Genomic DNA, 25,925 nt, shown 5'->3' on the forward strand with positions numbered 1-25,925 from the left:
GCGAATCTGAATGAGATCCTTGCTGGGTAGAGTAATCTTGGTTGTAGGTTCTTCCCTTTCATCACTTTAAGTATATCATGACACTCCCTTCTGGCTTGTAGAGTTTCTGCTGAGAAATCAGCTGTTAACCTTATGGTAGTTCCCTTGTATGTTATTTGCTGTTTTTCTCTTGCTGCTTTCAATAATTTTTCTTTGTCTTTAATTTTTGCCAATTAGATTACTATGTGTCTCGGTGTGTTTCTCCTTGGTTTTATCCTGTATGGGACTCTCTGTGCTTCCTGGATTTGGGTAGCTATTTCCTTTCCCATGTTAGGGGAGTTTCCAACTATAATCTCTTCAAATATTTCCTTGGGTCAGTTCTCTCTCTCTTCTCCTTCTGGGACCCCTATAATGCAAATGTTGTTGCATTTAATGTGTCCCAGAGGTCTCTTAGATTGTCTTCATTTCTTTTCATTCTTTTCTCTTTATTCTGTTCTGCAGCAGTGACTTCCACCATTCTGTCTACCAGGTCACTTATCCGTTCTTGCCTCAGTTATTCTGCTATTGACTCCTTCTAGTGTATTTTTCATTTCAATTATTGTATTGTTCATCTGTGTTTGTTCTTCAATTCTTCTAGGTCTTTATTAAACATTTCTTGCATCTTCTCGAGCTTTGCCTCCATTCTTTTTCTGAGTTCCTGAATAATCTTCACTATTATTATTCTGAATTCTTTTTCTGGAAGGTTGCCTATCTCTACTTTGTTTAGTTGTTTTTCTGGGGTTTTACCTTGTTCCTTCATCTGGTAGATAGCCCTCTGCCTTTTCATCTTGTCTGTCTTTTTATGAATGTGGTTTTTGCTCCACAGGCTGCAGGATTGTAGTTCTTCTTGCTTCTGCTGTTGCCCTCTGGTGGATGAGGCTGTCTAAGAGGCTTGTGCAAGTTTCCTGATGGGAGGGACTGGTGGTGGGTAGAGCTGGGTGTTTCTCTGGTGGGCAGAGCTCAATAAAACTTTAATCCACTTGCCTGCTGATGGGTGGGGCTGTGTCCCCTCCCTGTTGGTTGTTTGGCCTGAGGTGACCCAACACTGGAGCCTACCCGGGCTCTTTGGTGAGGCTAATGGCGGACTCTGGGAGGGCTCATGCCAAGGAGTACTTCCCAGAACTTCTGCTGCCAGTGTCCTTGTCCTCACGGTGAGACAGAGCCACCCCCGCCTCTTTGCAAGCGACCCCTCAACACTAGCAGGTAGGTCTGGTTCAGTCTCTGTGGGGTCACTGCTTCTTCCCCTGGGTCCCGATGCAAACACTACTTTGTGTGTGCTCTCCAAGAGTGGAGTCTCCGTTTCCCCCAGTCCTGTCGAAGTTGTGCAATTGAATCCCGCTAGCCTTCAAAGTTTGATTCTCTAGGAATTCCTCCTCCCTTTGCCGGACCCCCAGGTTCTGAAGCCTGAAGTGGGGCTCACAACCTTCACTCCAGTGGGTGGACTTCTGTGGTATAAGTGTTTTCCAGTTTGTGGGTCACCCACCCAGCAGGTATGGGATTTGATTTTATTGTGATTGCGCCCCTCCTACCATCTCCTTGTGGCTTCTCCTTTGTCTTTGGATGTGGGGTATCTGTTTTGGTGAGTTCCAGTGTCTTCCTGTCGATGACTGTTCAGCAGTTAGTTGTGATTCCAGTGTTCTCGCAAGAGAGAGAGAGAGCATGTCCTTCTACTCCGCCATCTTGAACCAATTTCATATAACATATTTTTAGATATTCTCTTTCCAGTACTCTTAACCTTTCATCTTGTCAATGGTAATTTTACTAAGAAACTTTCATAAACACAACTCCCATCGTTAGTGAGGAATTACTACATGTAATTAGGTACCTAGAATAGTGTTCAGCTGAAGGTAACTTATATTAAACCAAACCTGTACTAGTTTTCTGTGGTTTGTTTAGACAGCAAATCCTGTTATCAGAACTCATGATGCATCAGCTATTCTACTGCAAAGAGTAGAAACAGATTTTTTAAAGAGTGGAGAACAGAACATATTCTCCTAAGAATCAACCATTTAAAATGCTAACTGTGGGACCTCCCTGGTGGCACAGAGGTTAAGAATCTGCCTGCCAATGCAGGGGACATGGGTTCGAGCCCTGGTCTGGGAAGATCCCACATGCTGCGCAGCAACTAAGCCCACGCGCCGCAACTACTGAGCCTGAGCTCTACAGCCCACGTCCCACAACTACTGAACCTGCGTGCCACAACTCCTGCAGCCTGTGTGCCAAGAGCCCATGCTCTGCAACAAGAGAAGCCACCACAATGAGAAGCACACACACCGCAAGCAAGAGAAGACCCCACTCGCCACAACTAGAGAAAGCCAGTGCGCACAGCAACAAAGACCCAACGCAGCCAAAAATAAATAAATAAATAAGTATATTACTAAATGAAATAAAATAAAATAAAATACTAACTGTGACGTATACCAAATGTAAGAATTCAAAGAACTCTGGCAACCTGTACCAACTTTTCCGATACTTAGTGATACCTATTTTTGCACAGTGCCTGTTATCATGGCCCAAAACCATGAATAAACTGATTATTACCATGCTCTTGGCAGTCTCCAATGTACTACTCTTCACAAATTTTTTTTATTTAAGCAAATTAAAAACTTTTAAAAAATTAAAAAAAAATAGTAACTGTAACGTACAAATTCACAGTGATTTTAAGAGGATCATATCCTGCTTTTATTTACTCACAATTTAGCCATACCTTTTCATTATCCCAGTTGTGTTTACTAATTGGTGACATTGGTTCAGAAAAATCAGTTTCATTATCTACTGCATACTGTCTGCCAGACAGAAAATCCCGTAGTTGACTCTGTAAGAAATACAAGATGTTACTAACAAAATGCTACGCCAACTGTAAAAAATATTTCACACCTAGCTCTACTTAGTGTCTCTGATGTTCCAGTGTACAGCACATTACCTGACTTTTGTTGGCAGTCCATAATATTACACGCAATTAAATTTCCTAACAATCTGTTTCCAATGGCATTTGTACTCAAAGAGTTTTACAAGTTCAGAGTTAAAAGATGACCTTGGAAATTTCATCTGAGCCTTTCATTTGTACGGAAGAAAGTCTTAGCTAATGCCCACAATAAATGTTTCATTTTGGAATATACATAAGTAAATCTATTTTCCTAAGCCACAATATTTCAAACAAAATAAGGGTTTCCACAAAAAAATAATTTATAAAGAGATATTTGCTTTCAGCCTGACACACTACTCAATATCTTCATATTATTTCATTTATTCTAAGGGATTGAAGATTATACAGGTATGTACAAACACAAACACACACACAATTCCTGATAAGTAAACCTGAAGGAAAGGGACAAACTGAATTAACAAAGCCCAGTGAGATATTGCAAAATTATAACTAAAGTAACTCACCAATATATACTTCTTGAAAAGAAATAGCATTTGCCACAATTCTACTGATAAGATAAGCTGGTACTCATAAAGAGTTAATCAAGTGATAAAAAAAAAACTAGAAAGCCTAGGATTTTGTTGTTTATAACATATACAATTTTTCAATCTCAAAATTCAAGATCACCAAAATAAGAATTTACTATTTAACAAATTTTGAATAATGGTAGTACTCACACTTGTGGTTCTTATGTTTTCAGAAGAGATGCTGAAAGCAAAGATTTATTTTTCCATAAACACAATATTATTTTTAGAAATGGGAGAATATTACCTTCTAGTTAAAAAACACTTTCATATTTAATTACATGCAAAGTACATTATTCTAGATCAGTTCAGTGGGTATCAAAGTATGATCCAAGTACTTCTGAGGTCCTTAAGACCCATTCAGGGGATATGGGAAGTCCTCCTTTTCCAACTATGTATCAATGTGAATCTGAATTTTCTTGATATACTTCAATCAAACTAACTTATCAAATAGAAGCAGACATGTGAATCCAGGTATTTTCTATCACACATGATATTAAAGATACTCATAAAAATGTAAAACAATGTCACTATTCTCACAGTTTTTTTATTTTTGGAAAATAAAGTTATTCTTCATAACATAATGTTATTCATATTAAAATGTAATAGGTTCAATATCAATATTTTAATAACTGATAAACATTTTAAACATTTCTCTTTAATTTTTAATATGGAAAATATCAATAGATATAATCCACATAAACAAAATCTCCTTCTAGTCCTAAATAATTTTTAGTGTAAAGCAGTTCCTAGACCTCAAAGTTAGACAAGGACTCTAGATAATATAGCATAGGGCTTCCCTGGTGGCGCAGTAGTTAAGAGTCCGCCTGCCGATGCAGGGGACACGGGTTCAGGCCCCGGTCTGGGAAGGTCCCACATGCCACGGAGTGGCTGGGCCGGTGAGCCATGGCTGCTGAGCCTGAGCGTCCGGAGCCTGTGCTCCGCAACGGGAGAGGCCACAAGAGTGAGAGGCCCGTGTACCGCAAAAAAAAGAAAAAAAAATATATATATATAGCATAAAGCTTTCTTAGGCAAGATAAAAATCACAATATATTTGCTGTGGTACACTATTAATTTTACTGATTTGTATCTTTACTGATTTGACAGGTTGCTACTCACTGTATTTTTATCCTCTTATTTGGAAGATGTACTTTTTTTTTTCCATTCCATTTTTTCCATTCCATTAATAGTTGACTTTACTCTCCCTGAACTCAAATCAGACTCATATTTCTCTATTCTTTTTTAAAAGTGATAATGCCTGCTACTTACCCCTAACAAACTACGAAGTTTAGCAGTTTTAATTCTAAACTAGTATTAGAATCTCTCTTAGGGTAAGTCTTCCATTTTAGCTCACATATTCCCAGTCCATCCTTATCATTTTAACTGCACATACACACTCCAAGTTTTAGTGCTCACTACCATCTTTCCCTAGATAGACCGCTGCTCCAGCTCATCTGTTTAATTATTAGTCTTTGGAAAGGTAAATGCTTCACACGAGGTATGATGATGACATTCTTTAAATTTTTGCATATCCTCACAAATCCTTCCTTAACTTGGCTGATAAATGATATCTTGATTGAGGATGGAATTCTTAGGTCACTTTCAGGACATGCTATTTAATTTTTTGTTCTTTTTAAATAACTTGTTCTTTCTGCCAGGAAATTAAGAGTTCAGGAATTCTACCAGGATATGTCTAGGTATGTGTCATTTCTCATCAATTCAGCCTGGAACTTCATAAACACTCCTTAGGAGACTCAGGAAAATATTTATTATAACAAATGTAGTTGTAACAAATATATGATTTATTTTATCATGGCCTCTTTTGCATCTGTTCTTTTTTCTCCTTCTAGAACTCCTAACATTTATATGTTAAATCCTCTAGATCTAACCTCTAAGTTTCTTAATCCTCTAGATCTAACCTCCAAGTTTCTTAACTTTCCCTCTTTGTTTCTTTATGTGTTTTACTCTGTTCTTTACTTATTGTACTTGACTTTCAGGATACTAATTTGAGTCTGAATTCATCTGTTACATTGGGAAAACTTTTCTTCTTTTTTTTTTAATGTCTAGAAAGTCTTATGTTTAGGTATATACTTGAAGTTCCTTGAGTACTTATTATTTCGCTGGATTCAATTTGCTATCATTCCCTTCGAGCAGCTCTATTTTGTTAGGCATGTGTGTTCTTAGCTGATTCATCTTTCTGGCCACTGAGACCCCTTAGGTGACCGTTGCTTCTCTTCACTGGCTCTTTGGGGCCCAGCTGACTGTTGAGGTCCATTAAGCGATGACAGTTCTATGAGTAATGGAAGTTGAAATGGTCTCTACTCCTTATTGAGCAGCAGTGGAGAAATAAGCAAGCTGCCAGTCACCTGCTTAGGCTGAAAAACAGTCTTCTTGTGGTCTCTCAAGCCTCACCAACAGTAAGACCATCCACTCAGCTGCTCTGCTGCTTCTTGAGAGTAAAAGAACCCTGGCACACTCATAGAAGGCATTTATTGACCTTCCTCAGATTTCTGAGGGCTGCTTAGCTCTTCTCAGGACCTACCACTTCTGCTCCTCAGCCCAGGTCTCTGATTTTGTCCTCCAGATAATTACTCAGTTCATGAGAGCAATCTCTGTAACAATTCTCCTTACTTAGAGTCCAGTTAGCATCCAAGGACTTCTATGCTCCCAGATGCCCATGGGCCCTGCATCCATGTTCCTCGGGAGAGGAATTATAAAAGTAGGAAACAAAGGAGAAAGGGCTATCATTCAAATTATGTTCCCAGAACTTCCCTGTCTTACCTTTATCTTAATTCCTCTTAATTCTTGCCTTATTTAGGCTACAATAAATCAAAAACAAAAAAGCTTACTAGGATCATGATATTTCAGGACCCTGAAGCTCAGAAATATTTAGAACTTTCTGATATGTATCTTTAAAGATACTTTTAGCATAAATTAGGGTTACATTTAGCATATTTTTGAAATGTCGATCTAGGGATATTTTCCTGCTCACTTTTTCCTCGCTGCAAATTTCCTTTGAGTAACATAAGTACCAGAGATCAAGTTGTTAGCCTTCTAAGATTTAAATGCAGAAAATTTTCTGCTTCATATATTACCATCTCAGCAGTTCCCACTTCATTCCTGATGTTCTTCAAAGGAGACATATTGATATTTGGAGACAGAACTTCCTCAAATGTAAAACCTTATATATCTCACACTATAAGCTGATTCACTTAAATGAAGAAACTTATTAGAGGACTTATAGGCAAAGGATAAAATGAAAACAAAGACCTCAGGCAGATTATACTCTCACTGGCTTATCAGAAACTCATGTTTGTTGTTCCTACAATCTAATACTTGCGTTTGATGAACTTCTCTAAATTAACTTTGTGAAAAGTAGTTAAAAATCATCTCTACAGGTAAGCAAATAAAACATAACTAGACAGGAATAAAAAAAACTGTCTTCACTCACAAGTATCCTCATCATGGTGTGGATGAGTATGTGTGGGTATGCATGTACACGTGTGTGCATGTATTTTGAGAAAGTTACAAAAAGGCAAAGGTTTCCATGATAGCCCCATGAGGCAAAGACAACAAACCGCCTGCCAGTATCCATTCTCCCCTTCTTCCTTAGTATCAGAGCTTTCTTTTATCTTCTGGCATATTACTACCCAGAATAAAGACTATATTCTCCATCCTTGCTAGCATGTTGGTCTGGCCATATGACTAAGCTTTGGTTAATGAGATGGAAGCAAAAGAGCTACATCTCTTTCAAAGAAAAAGAGAGTGTGGTGCTCCCTTACTATTTCCTGCTGCATGAAATGCTGATACAATGTCTGGAGCTCCAACAACTATCTTGGACCACAAATGATCTCAAGGGTAGAAGTCAAGAACTAAGATAGGAGAGCAGACTGACAGTAAAATCCTAGGTACTATCTGATAACCATGAACCTATCATATCAGTCCTAGATGCTAACCTTTTGACATCTTTTATAAAAGAATGAAACAAACTTCCATTGTCTTAAACAACTGTTATTGTGGTTTCTATTCTAAGCAGACAAAACATTATTCCCAAGTATCAGATAGTAATATTTATAAACTATTTTAATATCTGAGAAAATCCAGTAAACATTTTCTTCTAGTTATGGCTGCAATTATTCTTTTATTACCACTGTTTAATTACTACTTTAGTGGCACTTGGTATATGTTAAGATAAAGAAATATATTTTCAATACTTTAAAACAAACTAGATATATTCAAATATATTCTAAAACAGTTTATCAACTATAATGTAGACAAAACCAAACTGCAAGGGATGCTACTCCATTAACTTTAAAATTTATACTCTATAAAAAAATAAGGCAATGAATGTGTCTGCAAAAAAAAAAGGAATAGTGTATTACCTCATGTATATTGCATCATACTATCCTCATGAAATGATACTCTATCTTAGTAAAAACTATTACTAATCCATAGAAAGAGTCATAGCAATCATTTATACAATATATGCCAAATGAACAGATGCACATTAAACCAAGAAAATACAAAATCAATCCCTGACATAATTCAAAAAGAAATCACGTACTTGATACTGATTTATTAAAAATGTTTTGATCTAATAAGTAGCTGTCCTTATATTTCAACCAAATAATAACACAAATTCAACAAAATTTACCACCAAAATATTTCTCTCCAGTAATGACTAGCTTTCAAGTAGCTAAATTTTCCATTCTTAACATGATCCAAAGAGCAAAAGCATTATCAAGTTATTATAAATGCTGATCCATCATTTAAAGTAAAAATAAATCTAGCCAAATTTTAATTTGATTAAGATAAAATTATTTAAAAAATACTTACAGGAGATATGTTGGCATAATTTTCATAATTTGAAGTCAAAACATTACATTTTTTATAAACATCGATCATATCTAACATGTTACTATTCTTTAAGAAATCATCATAAATCTTCCTAATGTTCTCATAATGGTCAATCACTTTCATATTTTCAACTGGTAAGTTCAATTTCTCATGTAGTAGGTATTTCCAGGTCAATAAGACATCGCTGAGAGAGACTGTAAATTCTCCACTGTACTGAAAGAGATAATGCCAAAAATAAAATGATAAAGTTGGATGCTAGATATTCATTAACTTACAATTAAGATAGAAAGTACAAACTGAATTTTGTCATAGAAGAGTCTACATTGAATTCCTGTGGATTTCAAAAGAACATCAAAGTTGAGCTATGGCATAATTTTAAAACCAGATATAAAAGAAAAAGATTTTGATGATTTTTAAAAATATGAACAACTATAATAAGTTTGCACATGACAAATTTAGCAAATATAGTCATCTTATTTCCTGAACTTCACTAAATTTCTTCTACCCAAAGTGGGGAGATGGGTGAGCAGTGAACTGAACTTAAGTGCTATTGACTGGGGAAACATTTGATTCTGTTAATACTTAGTCCCTTTTAGTTCTTCTTGCTAATGTATTTTTAATCTCTTATTTAAAACTGTCATGTCATACTGAATTCCTACATATCACATTAGTCCAAGTGTTAGTCTTAATGCATGAACATAAAAATTAAATTTTTAAAAATTATGTTTTATTTCATTACTATTTCAGAAGCAAAATATCGGTGCTAAAATTTGGGGTCAGAAAAGAATTTTGAATCTTCCCTGCTCATCATCGCACTAAACTATAACAAACAAGTGCTAAGAAGCCATAGTCAGGTTTCTTTCTATAAGTTGTCAGATGTTACTAATCAGACAAAATTGTTCGTTTTTTCCTCTTCTTCAATATCTACATGATAAATTATCTCAGTGGACATGTTGAAGATTTTTAATTGATTGCATTCCGTCCCACTTAATATCTCAGATATTAATAATGGTGCCCTCCAAAACATGATAGACCTAATTCAGTAAAAAAATTCTAACTGCTCCTTTCTGCAGCATGAGTAACAAATAATTTTAAGTATCCATACATGGTTTTGAGATGCAGATTTTGTTGCCCTCTTCCATAGTTAATATGCTAGTAGTTTCTGCTAACAGCAATATCTTCCCATTAATAGCATTTAAAATAATGGGTGCGTATTTAAATAGTACTAGTCATTGGAACTAAATTATAACATCATCTTTAGCCAATGAAGAATAGAAAGAAATCAAACACAGCCAAATAATATATTATTTTCTATATATCTGACTCTTTCAAATCTCTATATCTTTTATAAAGATATTTTCTAACTACTATCCAAATTTAAGACAAGGTGCTCAAACTGCCTTAAAATAATTAACTCTTTACTCAACCATATGGAGGCAACTAAGGAAATTATCTTTATTGTCCTTGGAGTAGAGACCTGTTATATAAAAATTACGAAAATTAATTATATTTCATGAAATTAGTTCAATGAACAACCAAAAGAATGAGTAACTCTCAAACACTGGACCCATAACCTAAATGTAAGACAGATTTGTAATATCTCAGCATTGCATCAAAATTCTATACTTTACTTCCCAATCCCACAAAGGTTACATACCATAAAATTTCCAAGTGGTATTTAAGTTAAATAAATCCAGTTATTTAGAGTTTCAAAACTAAATTGTTTTATCTCAAAAATTCCTAGAAACTATTTTGGTATAACATCCTTCATGTTAAAAATAAATTAAGATTTTGTCTAATATAAATGTACAAATCTCATCCTAATGACTATAACTAGTTAAAGTAAAACTATACAAGCTTTTTTATTTTTTTCAAGAAAACTGGTTACTTGTTTATTGTGTTACAACAGCAATGAAAAGTCCCCATCTACCACCCTTTATAACTGTAAAGATTAAACTGCAGTTGGAATCAGTATATTCATCATTTACCCTCAAAAACTCCATATCAGAGTACATCAGAGTCTGTCTACTCCATTTCTTTAACAAGCAATGAAGAACTTCATGCTCGTGCACAATACGGAATCATAGCTTTTTTTATTTGTACAGAAAAAAATGGACAAAACTTCCCTCCCCATCAAGGTTGTTAGAGGAAATTAGGTAATGAAAGGGAGAAATGCAAATCCTAAAGTCAACCAGTGCTTTTCCCATAACTCCAAATAAAAAACAACAATGAAAGTGCTCTAAGGTCTGGAAATCTCTCTATAGTACAGAGGTGCAAGGAAGCGATAGATTTCTCTCATCACATTTACAAGTTTAATGTTCTAAAAAAGTCTTTCCTCCAGGGAAACTCATGTGATCAATTACTGAATATAATCACACAACTCCATTTGAACTAGTCTGAATTCAATGTGCTTAGTCTAGAACCATCCTTGATTAGAATTAATCTTATGATACATTTTAATAGATAAATATATGAAGACTAATCAAAAATTATTTTTAAGAATAAAGTATCTTAGCCCTTTGTATATCAAATCAGAACCTGAAAGGTAAAAGAATGTACATTATTTTCACATATACAAACTATGTGCTAAAGTAAAAAAAATAAAATGTCCTTTAATTCAAGCCCAAGCTCTGTCCATGAAACTGCCGGCAGGTTATATGCCAGGAGAAAGGTCCTTCACACTGAGGGTCACTCCTGCTTGTCTCTAGCAAGGCCGTGTTTTCACCATCATCCTCTTTAAAACTGGCCTCGCAAGGCAGCACGGAGTCGCTGGTGGTGGGCAGTGCTGAGCTGCCCGCGTCACTTCTGTCACCATCTGGTAAAGTAAGACTCAGATCTGCAGTCGAAACGCCCCTGGGGGAGATTCTGAGGCGGGCGTCTCCTGCATGTCCTCAAGCTCTCCCCAATATCCCAGGGCTTTGATGCCATCAAGTTTACACATTGGACACATTCGGTGATCCAAAAGCCATGGGTCAATGCATATTCTATAAAAAATATGCTTGCATGGCAGGATTCTGATAACATTCTTTCCTTTAAAATTTTCAATACACACTGCACAACTTTCAGCATCAACATCAATTCCCTTTTCTCCATGCTTTACAGTATGAAGAGGAAGCTGCCCAATAAGTTTCTTTGTTTCTTTCTATGGCTCTGACTTCCAAACTGTGAGCCAGTGTATAGGAAGCGCTGTATATAGTAAAATATTAGCCAGGCTAATGAGATAATCATTATGGTGATGAAGGCGATGGCCACAAACACCACTGAGGGACTGCTGATGAACTCCTGTACGTGCGTGTGCCGAGCCCTATGGTCATTGTGACCGGAATGTCTTTCTGCACCAGATCCACAATTTCTCTTCCTTTGGGGTCGCTAACAATAATGACTACTATATTTCCGGTTCCCGCGTTGGACAAGGGCGCGGTGAGGTTCCCGTGGCGCTCCTCGTTGTACGGGACCACGGCCGAGGCGTTCCACCACGCTGCCGCCAACACCTTGTCCTTGAAGGTGCCGCCCCCGCGGCCGCGGGGCACGAGGAAGCGCGTGCAGGACGCGCAACCCTCGGGGTCACAGTCCTCGGCGTGCGGGACGCCCACCAGGCCCCGCGCGCCCTCCTTGGGCGAACTCTCGCCAAAGCGGCCGCTCTCCGAGGCGCTCCGCACGCTCTGGTTGGCCTACGGGTCCACGTACTCGGTGCTCACCATGGCCGAGTACCACTGGAACGCCCGGCCCAGGGCCCCGGTCCCCGGTCCCCGGGTCCCGGGCGCGCACAGGGCCAGCGCTAGCAGCGCCAGCGCGCCGCGGGCCCCGCTGCGGGCCTCGGGCCGCCGCCGCCACGCCATGGCCCTGCCGCCGGTATGACTGGGAGAGGGCCGGGCGGGAGCCGGAGGGCGCTGGCGTGCGAGGCCACCAAAAAGCGCGGAGAAGTCGACGCCAGCTGCAGAGCCCGGGAAGACCCAGTCCCAGCGGCCCATACAAGCTCTTGATCTTGTGAGAAAAGGTTTTGACTAGATTAACAGTGTTTATACTGGGATTATAAAAACATTTTAAATACAAATAAAAATGCACTCCAAATATCAGCTTTCATGATCAGGTGCCCACCATGACAGCGTAATGTTATTCAAACCAGTAACAACTGATTGAGAGGGTCTGTGGTCAAATCAGAAAATGTTTTGCTAGGAAAACACGCCAGCTGGCTAATATCTGAAGGAAGTTCAAAATGTTCAATGCTTTAGTTCTCTGATGGACATAAGAAGGATTGTATTTCACAAGAATAAAATGAGAAAAATGGAGAGTTACGTTTTATCAGAGCGCTTGTACTTTTTACATTTTACCAAAGTTACTTTTATAATTATTCAAAATTTTAAATAAACTTTACATTTTTAACTAACTGGAATTCTTGTTATGGAAAGAGAAAAGATAACAGATTTACTTAAGAGCATTAATTGGCTGTGTGACCTTGAGTAAGATACTGAAATCCCTCTGACTCAGCTTCCTTGGTTATAAAGTAAGACTGTACAGATTAAATAACACCTGATAAATGTTAGGTAATAAAAACTGTCAGTTTCCTTTCTCTTTTCTTATTCAAAGTAAAATAATTATTTGTTTGTTGGGGGAAGGGTAGTAGATAAATGTAATACAATTTTAAAAACAGTTTCTTCTTATTTGTTATGTCACTGTTGGATCATTTTCAAATCTAACAGTCAACCCCAGGTGCTGTGATTGCTTCCTATGAAGCTATAAAATTAATAGCTTTGTTTCATCCAAAGGACTATTTGTAATGTTCTTAAGGCTACTTAAGGTGAATAACAGCCTTAATAACATAATGGCCAGACAAATTAAAACTATGAAGCCAATTCCGAAGAAAAGAAAGGCTAAAATTTTATTTGCAATGTAGTAATGAAGTTATACATATTTGCCATATAACGAAATTAATAATCCTCAGTGAATCTATAATAGCTTAAATCTTTAGTGGTATTAAAACTGCTAGAGAGGTGTTATATTATTTAAGCTAAAATATCCCCCCACCTAAGAAAATATTCCAAGACCCTAAAACTCAAAAGTTATTTTCTTTCTCCCCACTAAAGCAGTTAAGAAAACAAGCGCACCAATAAACAGACTAACAACTCTACCAGGTATTCAAAGGTTTCATTGTAATCAAATGTTATTGTAAGGACTATTACTTTAGGGGCCTATGTTCTCAAACTTCAGAGAATTAAAAAACTAAACAGAGCTCAAAGTAGAGGGTGGAAAATATAGGTGAAGGATATATACAACCAACTCCACCTTTTTATTACTATCTGCTACTTATGAATGCACCTGCAGGCAAGTGTATGTTGTTTCACATTGCCAAGTGACTTGAAGTCTGAGCACAGATGGGGATGCCTGAGCTGACTCTGTACATGGAGAGTTAAAGTAAAACTGACCCACGACCCACCATATCCACTGCACACGTGCATGCATATATACATGAACTTGGAAAAGTTTAGTTGCAATTCATCTTTCCTCTTCTTTCCCACCCAGAGTCTGAATTTTCACAGTGAATTAACAAGTAGAAAATTAACAAGTAGAAAGTGACACTGAGTGAATGCTACATAGACAAATCCTGAAGAAAAAGTGACTTGTATTGAATATTTCAATATGTCAAAATTTTTACAATGAGAACTAAATTTTCTTCAGGGTACATTTCACTTAGCTTGTGGATATATTTTTTTAATTATTCATAAACAAACAAAGGAGGTGATTTGAACATGGTCTGTTTGATTCCAAACAATAGTCCTCAATCACTATTCAATAATGATTCTTAATAATTTCACTTTCTCTCTCTCCTTATTTTCTAGTGCATGGTCACCAAGGTTTAACCTTAAGCTGGCCCATTCCATTATACAATACCCTCATAATATATTATTTACCTTAGTACCATTTCTTCAGATTACTAAAGAAGGACAGATTTTTTTTAAAATGCTCAGGCAGTAAAATTGGCAAGACTTGAAAATGAATTACAAAGGGGAGCAAAGGAAAGAGACCCTATGATGGTCCTTAGGTATCTAGCTTCAGTGACTGAGTGTGGAAGGTAAGGTAGGTGGTAAGTTGAGGAAGCAAACAATGTGATCTACTTTTAAAAATTGATGTGGAGACAGTAATCAAGGTAAAATGTCCAGTGAGTACTTGACCATACCAGAGTAAGACTCCGTAGAGAGGTCTAGCATATGAATACTGGTGAAACAGGAAGTATATCCAGTGAAAGTGGGTAAACGGAGCGCACTGGAAGATATCAACAAAGTGTATAACATATATCTAAAATATATGTACAACTCTTTCAAAGAGTGAGAAAGAGACAAAAATAAGTTGACAGTAAAATAAGCATAGGAAATGAATAAACAGTTCAAAAAAGGATACCTAAATGGTCAGATAAGAATTTTAAAAGGTGCTAAATGCTTTAGCTAGCAGAAAAATCAAAATGCAATATCACTTTTTTTCTTTTCTAATGAAGTTTGATAACACCTAATATGAAGAGAAATAAGAAAATGGTACTCTCCTACACTGTTGATATAAATGTCAATTCTAACAGCCAAGTTGAAGAGCAGTATGGAAGTATCAAGGCAAATTAAAGATGTACCTACTATATGACCCACTGAGTATGGGGCTTAGATTACGTCTTGCTCAGTGCACAGACATCTCATTTCAGTGCAAAACTGTAATACCGAACAACTTCAAACAACCCAAAAGTCCATCTACGAATAAAATGTATCAGTCACACAAAGGATGACTGTTAAGATGAATAAATCGTATCAAATTTTCTGTCTGTCAGTACCTGATGAAGTCCTGAAAACAACGTTGGATGATAAAACCAAGACGCAGAAAAATGTATACCATTTGTTATAATTTTAAAACAGACACTTTAACAGTGCAATTTGTACAACTGGATATACAGAGAAGCACCTCCTGGTATAAAATACCTAAAATTACAGGAGAAAATAGGAAAACTTTTATTAAGCATGACTGAATTGTCCATAAGAGAAGGGAAATTACAAAAGGTCAAAAGCAGTGAAAAAGTGCCAATACAGAAGGGTAAGCAAATGGCAGGGTCTGTGCTTCCCTGGTGTCTACCACGCCCTGGCATTTAAGAACCTGATTTTTATGAACTCTGAGCACAAAGTTTAGGAGACAAAGCTGACCATAAGAAGGCAGGAAACTGGATCAGAGACATTCCTTGCCCACCTTCCATATACAGCCAAAAGCCCCTAAAGATCAACACTCTTACTGTGTCCACTAGAACAAAATCTGCCCAGCAGAAGGTGATGGTAGAGATACTTGCTGGTGAAGAATTCTGAAGCAGTCTCAGCATTGTGCTTACCTCTCTGGGTAATCTTCACTTAGATTTTTGCCTAATACTTAGTTTCTGCTGAGATAGGGGAAACCAGTCATCTACCTTGACAGAAAATTGGGGGTTTATTCCCTGGACAGGGTAAAATAGTCTCTGGATTGAAGAATGCAGCTAAGGAAGAGAGCCCAAATGAAAATCATAAGAATCACATGACATTTTATATTCTAAATTTTGACACACTTTTCAGGCACCCATCACATAGGCAGCTCAACTTTACACCCTTCATGCAGGAGGAAAGAAGACTCTTTTCCGAGGAAACTGTTCCAAAAGGGATATCCTAAAGATATCAACATCAAAGCTTCTCCAACCAAATGGCCCAGTAAGATCAGGTTGACAAGCCCTAACCCTGCACAAAGAGCTTCCAATAAACATTTTAGTGCTCCACTTAAATATAGGTGGATGGCCAAGGATCACCATGAAGGAAGTCTCTAATCAGAAGAAAGGAAGTCCTTCCCAAATAAAACTAACAAAAACAAGGAACTTGGAGGAAACACATTATGCAAGAAGATGAAAACCTCAACAAAATATTATTAATAGTCTCAAAGGAGAAAATATTAGACCCAGGAATCAAGAACAGTATGACATTATAAAAAGAGAACAAAAAAGGGCTCTTAGAAATAAAGAGGACATTAGCAGAAAATCTAATAATTATGTCACCATTAAGCTAAAAAACTATTAAATGTGGAATCTTTGACTATTGGTTGAAAGAAAAGTAAAACAAGGTGAATGGATAAATAAAGTGATACATCCATATAACAGAATATCATGCACTGCTAAAAAGAAATGAGCTATCACACCGTGAAAAGACACAGAGGAACCTTAAATGCATATTACTAAATGAAAGAAGTCAATCTGAAAAGGCTACATACTATGTTCCAAATATGTGACACTCTGAAAAAGGCAGAACTATGGTGACAGTAAAAAGATCAGTGGTTTCCAGGGACTGAGGAGAGGGAAAGATGAATAGTAGAGCACAGAGGGTTTTTAGGGCAGTGAAACTATTCCATACATACTATAATGGTGGACATATATCATTATACATTTGTCAAAACCCACAGAATGTACAACACCAAGAGTGTTTAGGGGGGCTTCCCTGGTGGTGCAGTGGTTGAGAGTCCGCCTGCCGATGCAGGGGACACAGGTTCGTGCCCCAGTCCGGGAAGATCCCACGTGCCACAGAGCAGCTGGGCCCGTGAGCCATGGCCGCTGAGCCTGCGTGTCCAGAGCCTGTGCTCCGCAACGGGAGAGGCCACAACAGTGAGAGGCCCACGTACCGCAAAAAAAAAAAAAAAAGCAATCTGGGGCAAGGAGGAAGAAAGGGAAGAAATTAACATGTATATAGACAGCTAAACAGTTGTACTGGCCTCCTTGCTATGCCTTGAACATGCGAGGCATTTCCTACCTCAGGGCCCTTGCATCTGCTGTTCCCGTTGCTTGGTAGTCCCTTGCCACAAAAATTTCCACAACTCTTCCTTCTTCCCCCCTTTCAAATCTTTGTTCAGATGGCATCATCTTGATGAGGCCTTCCTTGACCACCCTATTCCAAATCACAAGAACTCTCCCACCCCAAACTCTAAACACTCCTTAGTAGCATCTCTATTTTATTTTCCTCTGCAGCACTTATCATGACCTAAAATGCTAAATATCTTATTTATTAGAGAGTTATCTGTCTCTCCTCACTAGAAGATAAATCCCATAAGAGCAGGTATTTCTTTCAGTGGTATATTCCTAGAATATGTATATTCTTAGAATAACGTTATTCTAAGAACTTAATAAATGTGTGGAAAGAATAACTGACTACCTAAGATAGAATTTTGTCAAAATTTTTCTATGTTCAAAATTTATCTTAATAAACATTGTTTTAAATATGCAAAACAGCAAACTATCCACACTTAGGAAAAACTATCTCTTGTTTTAAGATTATAGAATTCCTAATTTTCAGGTGTTAAATTATTCTTCCTTTTTCAAAATGATGGTTCTAGTCACTATTTTTTCTCAATGGCTTTACGTGCTAACATGAGAAATGTTCAAATCTGTCAATATCCAATTTGGGGGGGAAATTTTATTGGTAAATGAAATCTAAAAGTCTGGGAACTAGTGACTTATAGGATTAAAATAATTCATCAGGGACTTCCCTGGCAGTCCAGTAGTTAAGACTCCACGCTTCCAATGCAGCGGGCACGGCTTCGATCCCTAGTTGGGGAACTAAGATCCCACATGCGGCGTGGCACAGCCAAAAAAAAAAAAAAAAAAAAATTCATCAGAATGCCATTTCACTATCTAGCCCAACAGACCTATTGAAACCATTCCACCCTTCAAAAATCTTCTTCTCTAGTCAAGACAGTCTCCTTACCATTTTCAAACTATCATGATTTTAATCCCCCTGGATGCTTCCACTGAACTGACTTTTCCCTTCCTTCATCGCTTCTTTAAATTTTTCCCATCCAAAGACTTCTCTCCTTTAAGTATATTATATAAAATCCAAGAAGGCTTTCCTTACCACTCCAGCCTACATTCATCCTTCTCTCATCTGAATGCCTCTAGCCCCTTAGGTAGAGCTTATTCCAAACACTGGTTTGGCCCAAGCCGACTGTGTAAGAATCATTTCAGATTAAAAAAAGATTAAAAGGTTAAAAAAAAGACAATTTCCAGGGTCTCAGTGCAGATTAGGAAAATCAGTGTCCAAGACTGGGGTACAGAAGCCAGTTTTTTTTTTTTTTTTTGCGGTACGTGGGCCTCTCACTGTTGTGGCCTCTCCCACTGCGGAGCACAGGCTCTGGACATGCAGCCTCAGCGGCCATGGCTCACGGGCCCAGCTGCTCCGCGGCATGTGGGATCTTCCCGGACCGGGGCATGAACCCGTGTCCCCTGCATCGGCAGGTGGACTCTCGACCACTGCGCCACCAGGGAAGCCCCAGAAGCCAGTATTTTTTAAAAGCCCTCCCAAATGATTCTGCTTCACAGCCTGGCTTAGGAATAATTAATCTATACTACAGAGCCTGAAATTAGTCATAAAATACTTGCATTAAATAAACATTATTTATGTGTGTTTTCTAGAACTTTTCAGAGAAGAAGTTTTATCAAATAAAAATAATTTTTAACCATAATCATAATAGTTGTATGTTTACCTTAAGATTTTAAATTAAATATCAAATGTGCATGTCCCATGTCAAATTATACATATAAAAGCCTTAATTTTGAAACAAATCATTTCAAATCCAATTGTAACATTTTGACAAATATATGCAGAGGCATTTGTGAATACAGTATATTGATATTATCATAGGAGAGCATATACTGCAAAGAAATTAATGTAATTAAGTTTATTCAAATGTGCAGCAAACAAAATTCACTTAAAAAAAAAAGTTAACCTAAATACAGTCTACTAACCTGTTTGTTGTTCTCTGCCATGGAAAGCTGCAATGCCAAGAGCATGGAGTCTGCACCACATACAGTAGTTCTCTCAGAGTTACAAAAAGTGTGCCAATTCCTTCTGAACTCTTTAATCATATCCAAGACAGACTTCTGATTAAGCACAGCCATCCTCTTAAAGTAAGACAGAAGGCAATGTTAAAAAGCCTTATTTTAGTTGGAAATTGATATTTAACATGTATAAGGAAGCAGAGTTACAGAAAAATAAATAGTGAACAAGGTCTTTTCATATTTATAAGATTGCTTTTAATTAAATTTAGGAAAACAGAATAATACAATTTCTGCCCAATCGTATTTTCCTCTCCTCTAGTTTTCTTAAGCCAAATCTTTGAAAATAACAAAATCCAACCTTCAATCTGAAAATTCATACAAAACAGATAAATGCAAATTCTGCAAACATAATTATAGACACAAACGTAGCTAATTAAAGCTGTATTTTTTAAAATACTTATTTTGAGATAGATGGTAACATCTACGGTAAAACGCAAAAGAAACAATTTCCTCCTATCCCTATACTGTCCCAAAAGGGATGGTCTATTTTCCACCCCTTTGAATCTGGGTCAGCCTTGTGACTTGATTTGACCAATAAAATGTGTCAAGAATGACATCATGGGAGTTCCGAGCCTAGATCTAGTTCCAAAAGGCCCATGCTGAAAAGAGTTAATATAGCAGGCCTGACTACTACCCTTTGAAAAGCCTGCTTACAGGGTTGGCATCTGGGAACTTAGATTTCAGGACGATTTCCTGTAAGAATGGTTCACTGTGCCTCAACTATTTGTATAAATAATATAGCTTATGCTGAACATATGCTTTTCTTTTGAGTCTGGAATTTGGGAACATAGAGGGTACCTACATGTTCAGACCTCAGTAGATTCCCTGGGCACTGAATCTCTAAAGAGCTTCCCTGACAGATAACATTTCATGTGTTGTTGTAACTTGTTGCTGGTAGAATTAAGTATATCCTGTGTGACTCCACTAAGAGAAGACTTTTGGAGGCTTGTGCCTGATCTCCCCTGGACTTCACCCCATGTATCAATACCTTGTCCCTTTGCTGATTTTGCTTGGCATCTTTTTGTTGTAATATATTATAGCATGAGTACAACTGTATGCTGAGTCCTCTGAGTCCTCTTAGTAAATTATTCAACCTGAGGTGACCTTGGGGACCTCCTGACACAGGCCTTGCAGTTTTAGCTCTTACTCTCTTGCTACTCTCAGAATGACATATGAAGAAGTGCTAGTTAGCCTGCTGGAAAGGCCATATGGAGGAGAGCCAAGGCACTCCAGCTGACAACCAATACCAACTGAAAGACAAGTGAGTGAGGCTATCTTAGATTACCTAGACCCAATCAACCTGCCAGATGAAATACAGCACCATAAGTGATCCTAGGCAAGACCGGCAGAACCACATAACTAAGTCCAGCCCAAATCGCTGATCCACAAAATCATAAACATTTTAAATTGTTGTTGTTTTAAAGCCACTAAATTTCAGAGTGCTTTGTTACACAGCAATAGATAACTAATACAGTAATAGCTAATATTTAGAAGCTTTCTTGGTGCCAGATACTTTTCAAAAGCTTAATATGGGCTTCCCTGGTGGCACAGTGGTTAAGAATCCGCCTGCCAATGCAGGGGACACGGGTTCAAGCCCTGGTCCAGGAAGATCCCACGTGCCACGGAGCAACTAAGCCCGTGCGCCACAACTGCTGAGCCTGCGTGCTGCGGCTGCCGAAGCCCACGTGCCTAGAGCCCGTGTTCCACAACAAGGGAAGAAGCAGTGCTTCTCACTGCAGTGAGAAGCCTGCGCACCGCAACAAACAGTAGCCCCCGCTCGCCACAACTAGAGAAAGCCCACACACAGCAACGAAGACCCAATGCAGCCAAAAATAAATAAAGTGAAAAATTTTTTTTAAAAAGCTTAATATTACCTTATTCAATCTTCACAGGAGTCCTATGAAGAAGGTCTATTATTATCCTCATTTTACATCTGAAGAAAGCAATACCCTATGCCACTCAGCTAGCAAATGGGGAAATAGACCTAAATCCAAGATGCCCAAATCCAAAAGCTGTGCTCTTAAATCACTATATTACATAACTTCTCCTGATAGACAAAGGCCTTTCAAAATAATTGGATGTAGTTCCAATGTTTTATATACTCAAGCCTATATGAGGCAGCCAATTCCTTTCTCTGAGTGTACAGACATGCCTCTAAACCTTATTTTCCCTACTTCCTTTTAAGTACCCCAGTCTCCAGCACAGTCACATGCCATTATCTTACTTGGGGTATTTTACTATACACACTCCCATTTACTTACTCCTCTGTTATCTTTTTCTTCTTTTTTTATGTGACATAAACAGAATCCAGGGTGTTTACCAGGTATCTTGGGTTTGTATGATCAAAAAAATGGGCATGTGCCATTTACAAAATAATAATTTATAAATATAATCAGTGATGCAATTTAAAGACACAGGTAGAAGACTATAAATTAAAATATCTATAAAACTATATATCCTAGTAAATAGTAAAATTCTCTTCAAAATATCCCCTTCATCTCTTAAAAGAAAAAAAAACATAAAGTGAAGAAATAAAGCTTCAGTGATATGACTAGTTTGCCTAAAATCAATCTTCAGTAGTAAATTATTTACTGATATTATTTGAAGATACTATGAGTTTGGATTGCTAATAATGAAGACTAATCTGGAATTAGAGGGTTCTGAATTCTGACTCCACCACTTAAAAGCTGTGAGACCTTTTCCAAGTTATGTCACCTCTCCCTGTCTCAGCTTCCTTGTACTGTACTGAAGATGAAAATAATAATACTCCTAACTCACAGGGTTTTGTGAAAAGCAAATGACATAAATACAAGGTAAGCTTTTACAACTATGCCTGGCACATGTAAAAGTGAATCTCATCGAAGGGTCAGCATACTTTTGGAAAGGTTCAAATAGTAAACTTTTGAGGCGGTCAGGCCATCGGGTCTCTTACAACTACTCAACTTGACCTTGCAGTGTGAAACTAGCCACAGACAATACATAAACAAATGAGTATAGTGGGCTTCAGCAAAACTTTACAGAAACTGAAATTTGAATATCATAATAATTTTCACATGTCACAAAATATTATTCTTCTCTTGATTTTTTTTTTTTCCAACCATCCAAACATATAAAAGCCATTCTTAGCTCAGGAACTGTCTGCACAATAACAGGTAGTGCCACTAGTTTGCCAAGCTTGGTCTAGCCTCAACTCTTCCAGTAGCTAGCTGGCTGTGTGAGCCCAGACAATAAGCCTTACACCTGACTGCCTAGGTAGAGATATAATACTTTCCACAAATCAATGAGACAACGAATATGCAAGCATTCTGAATGTCAGGCTGAACTATACAAAAAGCTCTGATGAGCCTAAATTTCTTCACCTGTAAAAGAGGGAAGATTATCTCCTACCTCATAAAATTAGGAGACGTTAGTGAGGCAAGTAAATAATCCACCTAGTGCCGGGCACTTAGTAGATGCTCAATAAAAAAAAAGGGGGTGTCGTTGCTGTTCACGGTCAGAATGCAGGTCCTAACAGTTCCTTGGGAGGATATAACAGGGAGAGGGCGAAAGCAGCGGAATTGGAGTCTACGTACGCTTTAGGATTGGAACCCTGGTTTCCTGCCTAACTAATGAATCTAAGTAGGGCTCTGTGAGCCTTATTCATCCAGTCAGCAGATGATACCTCAGGTCCTTTCAGCTCCATCACTGGAACCTACGAACTCTGTTCAACACCCCCAGACCAAACCAGGCCCCAGTGCAAAGACACTGCACAAATAATACCGGTCACATGGCGCTCTGCTGTTACCGAAAAATCTCCTCACAAGCCGCGCTTGAATCACCACTTAAAGTGTGACAGGCGGGCGAGGAGGAGGCGACACTCACCTGGCTCGGGGGAGAACCGGGAGGTGCAGACTCCCCTGAAGAAAGCTCCAACCCGGCTGCAATGAGTGACCGCGCGTTTACATTTTAAATATCGCGGGAGGGTCGGGGAGCCAATCGCAGCTCCCGCCCTCTGACCCGGAAGCAGAACCGGCGCGCAGCAGCCCTTGGCGAAGACTAGCTCCCCTTTAGCTGCTTCCAGGCGCCCTCAGGTGCGTATCGGGCGTGAGCCCAAGGAGCAGCCCGTCTGTGCTCCCGGCCACCCCACGCCTCTACTCTATCTCTGGAAGTTCCTCCTCTCACCGGGCCGTTCCCCCCCACTTCCCTCCGACCTCGGGCTCCGGGAGGTGGTAGCGGGGTCTCGCGGGACTTGACAGGCGTCGGGGCTCTGCCGGGACTTCTCTTGTTCCCTCCCTCCTCTGTCTTAGCAGTTTTAGAAGGGCAAGTCCAGCCCGCCTTATACAGTGAGACCCTGAGACTGTAATTAGACTGGGCACTACTTTAATGAGCAATTAGGGACCGAGTTTCCGGATCTGGAATCTTTTGCACTTCCCACACTGATATCTTACCTGTTGGTCACCCTTAACAATTTTCAGTCCCCTTAAGGTTTCTAGTTTACAGATTCCCCGAGGTGCAGCTCATCTCATATGATTCTCAGTAAATACTCATCAGGTGTTTGATGTGTTTGTTATGGAGCCCAGATGTTTTCAGGACAACTACCGTCCAATTAAAAAAAACAAAACAACAAGGACAAAAAAAAACTGACTTCTTTAGAATCCATAAGTCTCATCTGGGAATGCTACTTCTAGAATGCCCACCAGCCCATGAAGTTTTGTGCCTGGCTTTATGAATATTATTTTTGTATCCCATGTTGGCACTCCTTCCTCCAGATCGTATATTTTGTATCTGCTTATAGTAAAGCACTTTTCACACTGAATCACAAATAACCCTGGATTGTGAGCTCCTTCAAGGCAGGAGTCTGTTTTTCTTCTCTGGTACTGGTGTCCAACACTTAGGAAGGTCTCAAATTCTGGCTCCTGTTATGAGCTTGGAAAGCTAGTTAACCATCTAAAGTCTCGATTTCTTCATCTGTAAAATGGGGATCAGAGCACCTCCCTCTTAGGCTTGTGCAAGTATTAGATGTGATAATGTCAGTAAAATACTTAACGTGGCACCTGCAAATAGTGCTCCATGAATGTTAGCTATCATTAATTTTTTATGAATATATTTACTATTAATGTGATTCCATCTTTAAGTACTCACTGTATCTTTTAAACTAAGCAGAATTTTGTGGTGACTTATTCTGCAAGTATCATTCACAAAGTATATGAATAAGTAATTTTTTTTTGATCTGCTGGAAGTCACATCCTTATTTTGATTAATTGTGTAAAGTAATCCTTTGACGGTTTCTATCTAACTGTTCCTGTGCTGTAATCCACAGTTTCGTGACCTTGTCCGATAGAAGGCTATTTTTACAACTGCACAAGTTTTGCCATACAGGATGAAGCAAGATGCCACAAGAAATGCTGCCTACACTGTGGATTGCGAAGATTATGTGCATGTGGTAGAATTCAATCCCTTTGAGAGTGGGGATTCAGGAAACCTAATTGCATATGGTGGCAATAATTTCGTGGTCATTGGCACATGTACATTTCAGGTTAGTGTACAAAACTGCAGTGAATGACAGTGAAAATATTTCACTGATAAGAAAACTTATACAAACTTTGGTAAACTTCGGCTAAACTTTAAAAGTATATTGAGTTTGAATGTTTAAAAAAAAAATGATGTGAAGAACTACTGAGAAAGACATTCCCAATAATATATACCTGATATTTGTGCAAACATTAAATAAGTAGTTAAAAAGAATGTAGTTGACCCTTGAACAACACGGGTTTGAACTGCATGGTTCACTTATACGTGGACTTTTTTCAGTAGTAAATATTAGGATACTATAGGATCTTAAGTTAGTTGAATCTGCAGATGCCAAGGAGCTGCCCACAGGGAGGGCCTAGTGCAAGTTATAATAGGATTTTTGACTGCAAGGAGGGTCATCGCCCTAACTCCTGCTGTTGTTCAGGGGAAAGCCTATGTATATAAGACTTCTCTTGTGCCTCGTGATTAGAAATGGAATATTCTGGTAATTGAAGTTTATGATTAACTGAACATATGTACAGGGAAAAATATCAATTCGATGAGATCTGATTAATTACTAAATCCAGCTTTTCTGTTGATACATTCCAGTTTAACATAGGAAACAAGCTAGTATTGAGAGCTTAAAAAACGATCCTCCAGGAGATTTTATAGCTATGATGATACTCAGCTTTCCTATTAATATGCTGTCATACTTTTTATACATCTAGAGTATACAAAGTGTGAGATCATACTCATTGAACAGTCGGTTTAACATAGTCATTAAGACAGTGAACTCTGGAGCCAAAATGGCTAGGTTTTTACTCCTTCCTGGCTTTACCTCAATAGCTATATGGCCTTGAACAGGTACTTAACCTAGCTTCTATAAAAATGAGGAAGATAATACACTTGACCCTTGAACAATGCAGAGGTGAAGGGTGCCAATAGGTGCGGTCAAAATCCAGGTGTAACTATAGTACCCTGGTTCCTCATATGTGGATTCAACCAACAGCTGATCATATAATCCTATAGTATGTATGTCTTGAAAAAAATCTGCATATAAGTGGATCCACACAGTTCAAACTCATGTTGTTCAAGGGTCAACTGCACTTAATAGGGTTTTGTGAGAATGTCATGAGTTAGCATGTACAGTTCCTGGAAGGCATCTGACAGATTTAATACATATGTATGTTTTAGCTGTCATTGATTTGGTCATTGGTGACACTCAGGCACAGCCCCATATTTG

At 38.3% G+C, this 25,925-nt stretch overlaps 2 protein-coding genes and 1 pseudogene across 7 annotated transcripts in view; 1 reads left to right on the forward strand and 2 right to left on the reverse strand.

Moving 5' to 3' along the window:
* The window catches only part of PARPBP (PARP1 binding protein), a 92,341-nt gene extending 69,101 nt beyond the window's left edge, over window positions 1-23,240 (reverse strand). Inside the window, exons 1-4 of one of the 5 annotated variants that reach the window (XM_073788276.1) lie at window positions 23,054-23,240; window positions 19,100-19,255; window positions 8,305-8,538; window positions 2,726-2,833 (exon numbers count right to left, since the gene is read on the reverse strand). In XM_073788276.1, the coding sequence (XP_073644377.1) occupies window positions 2,726-2,833; window positions 8,305-8,538; window positions 19,100-19,252 (495 nt within the window). In that variant the 5' untranslated portion in view covers window positions 19,253-19,255; window positions 23,054-23,240. Of the gene's footprint in view, window positions 1-2,725; window positions 2,834-8,304; window positions 8,539-19,099; window positions 19,256-23,053 lie in introns of those variants that run through there. The other 4 variants (XM_033866192.2, XM_019918551.3, XM_073788277.1 and 1 more) reach the window with 4 other exon arrangements.
* Window positions 9,773-13,160, reverse strand: LOC101339072 (E3 ubiquitin-protein ligase RNF149 pseudogene; annotated as a pseudogene).
* NUP37 (nucleoporin 37) overlaps window positions 23,172-25,925 on the forward strand; it is a 41,129-nt gene continuing 38,375 nt past the window's right edge. The window contains exons 1-2 of one of the 2 annotated variants that reach the window (XM_073788279.1): window positions 23,172-23,262; window positions 24,492-24,707. In XM_073788279.1, coding sequence (XP_073644380.1) covers window positions 24,552-24,707 — 156 coding nt within the window. In that variant the 5' untranslated portion in view covers window positions 23,172-23,262; window positions 24,492-24,551. The remainder of the gene's footprint in view (window positions 23,263-24,491; window positions 24,708-25,925) is intronic. The other variant, XM_004319054.4, reaches the window with a different exon arrangement.

The sequence above is a fragment of the Tursiops truncatus genome, chromosome 11 (genome assembly GCF_011762595.2).
Source record: "Tursiops truncatus isolate mTurTru1 chromosome 11, mTurTru1.mat.Y, whole genome shotgun sequence".
NCBI classification, from domain to species: Eukaryota; Metazoa; Chordata; class Mammalia; order Artiodactyla; family Delphinidae; genus Tursiops; species Tursiops truncatus.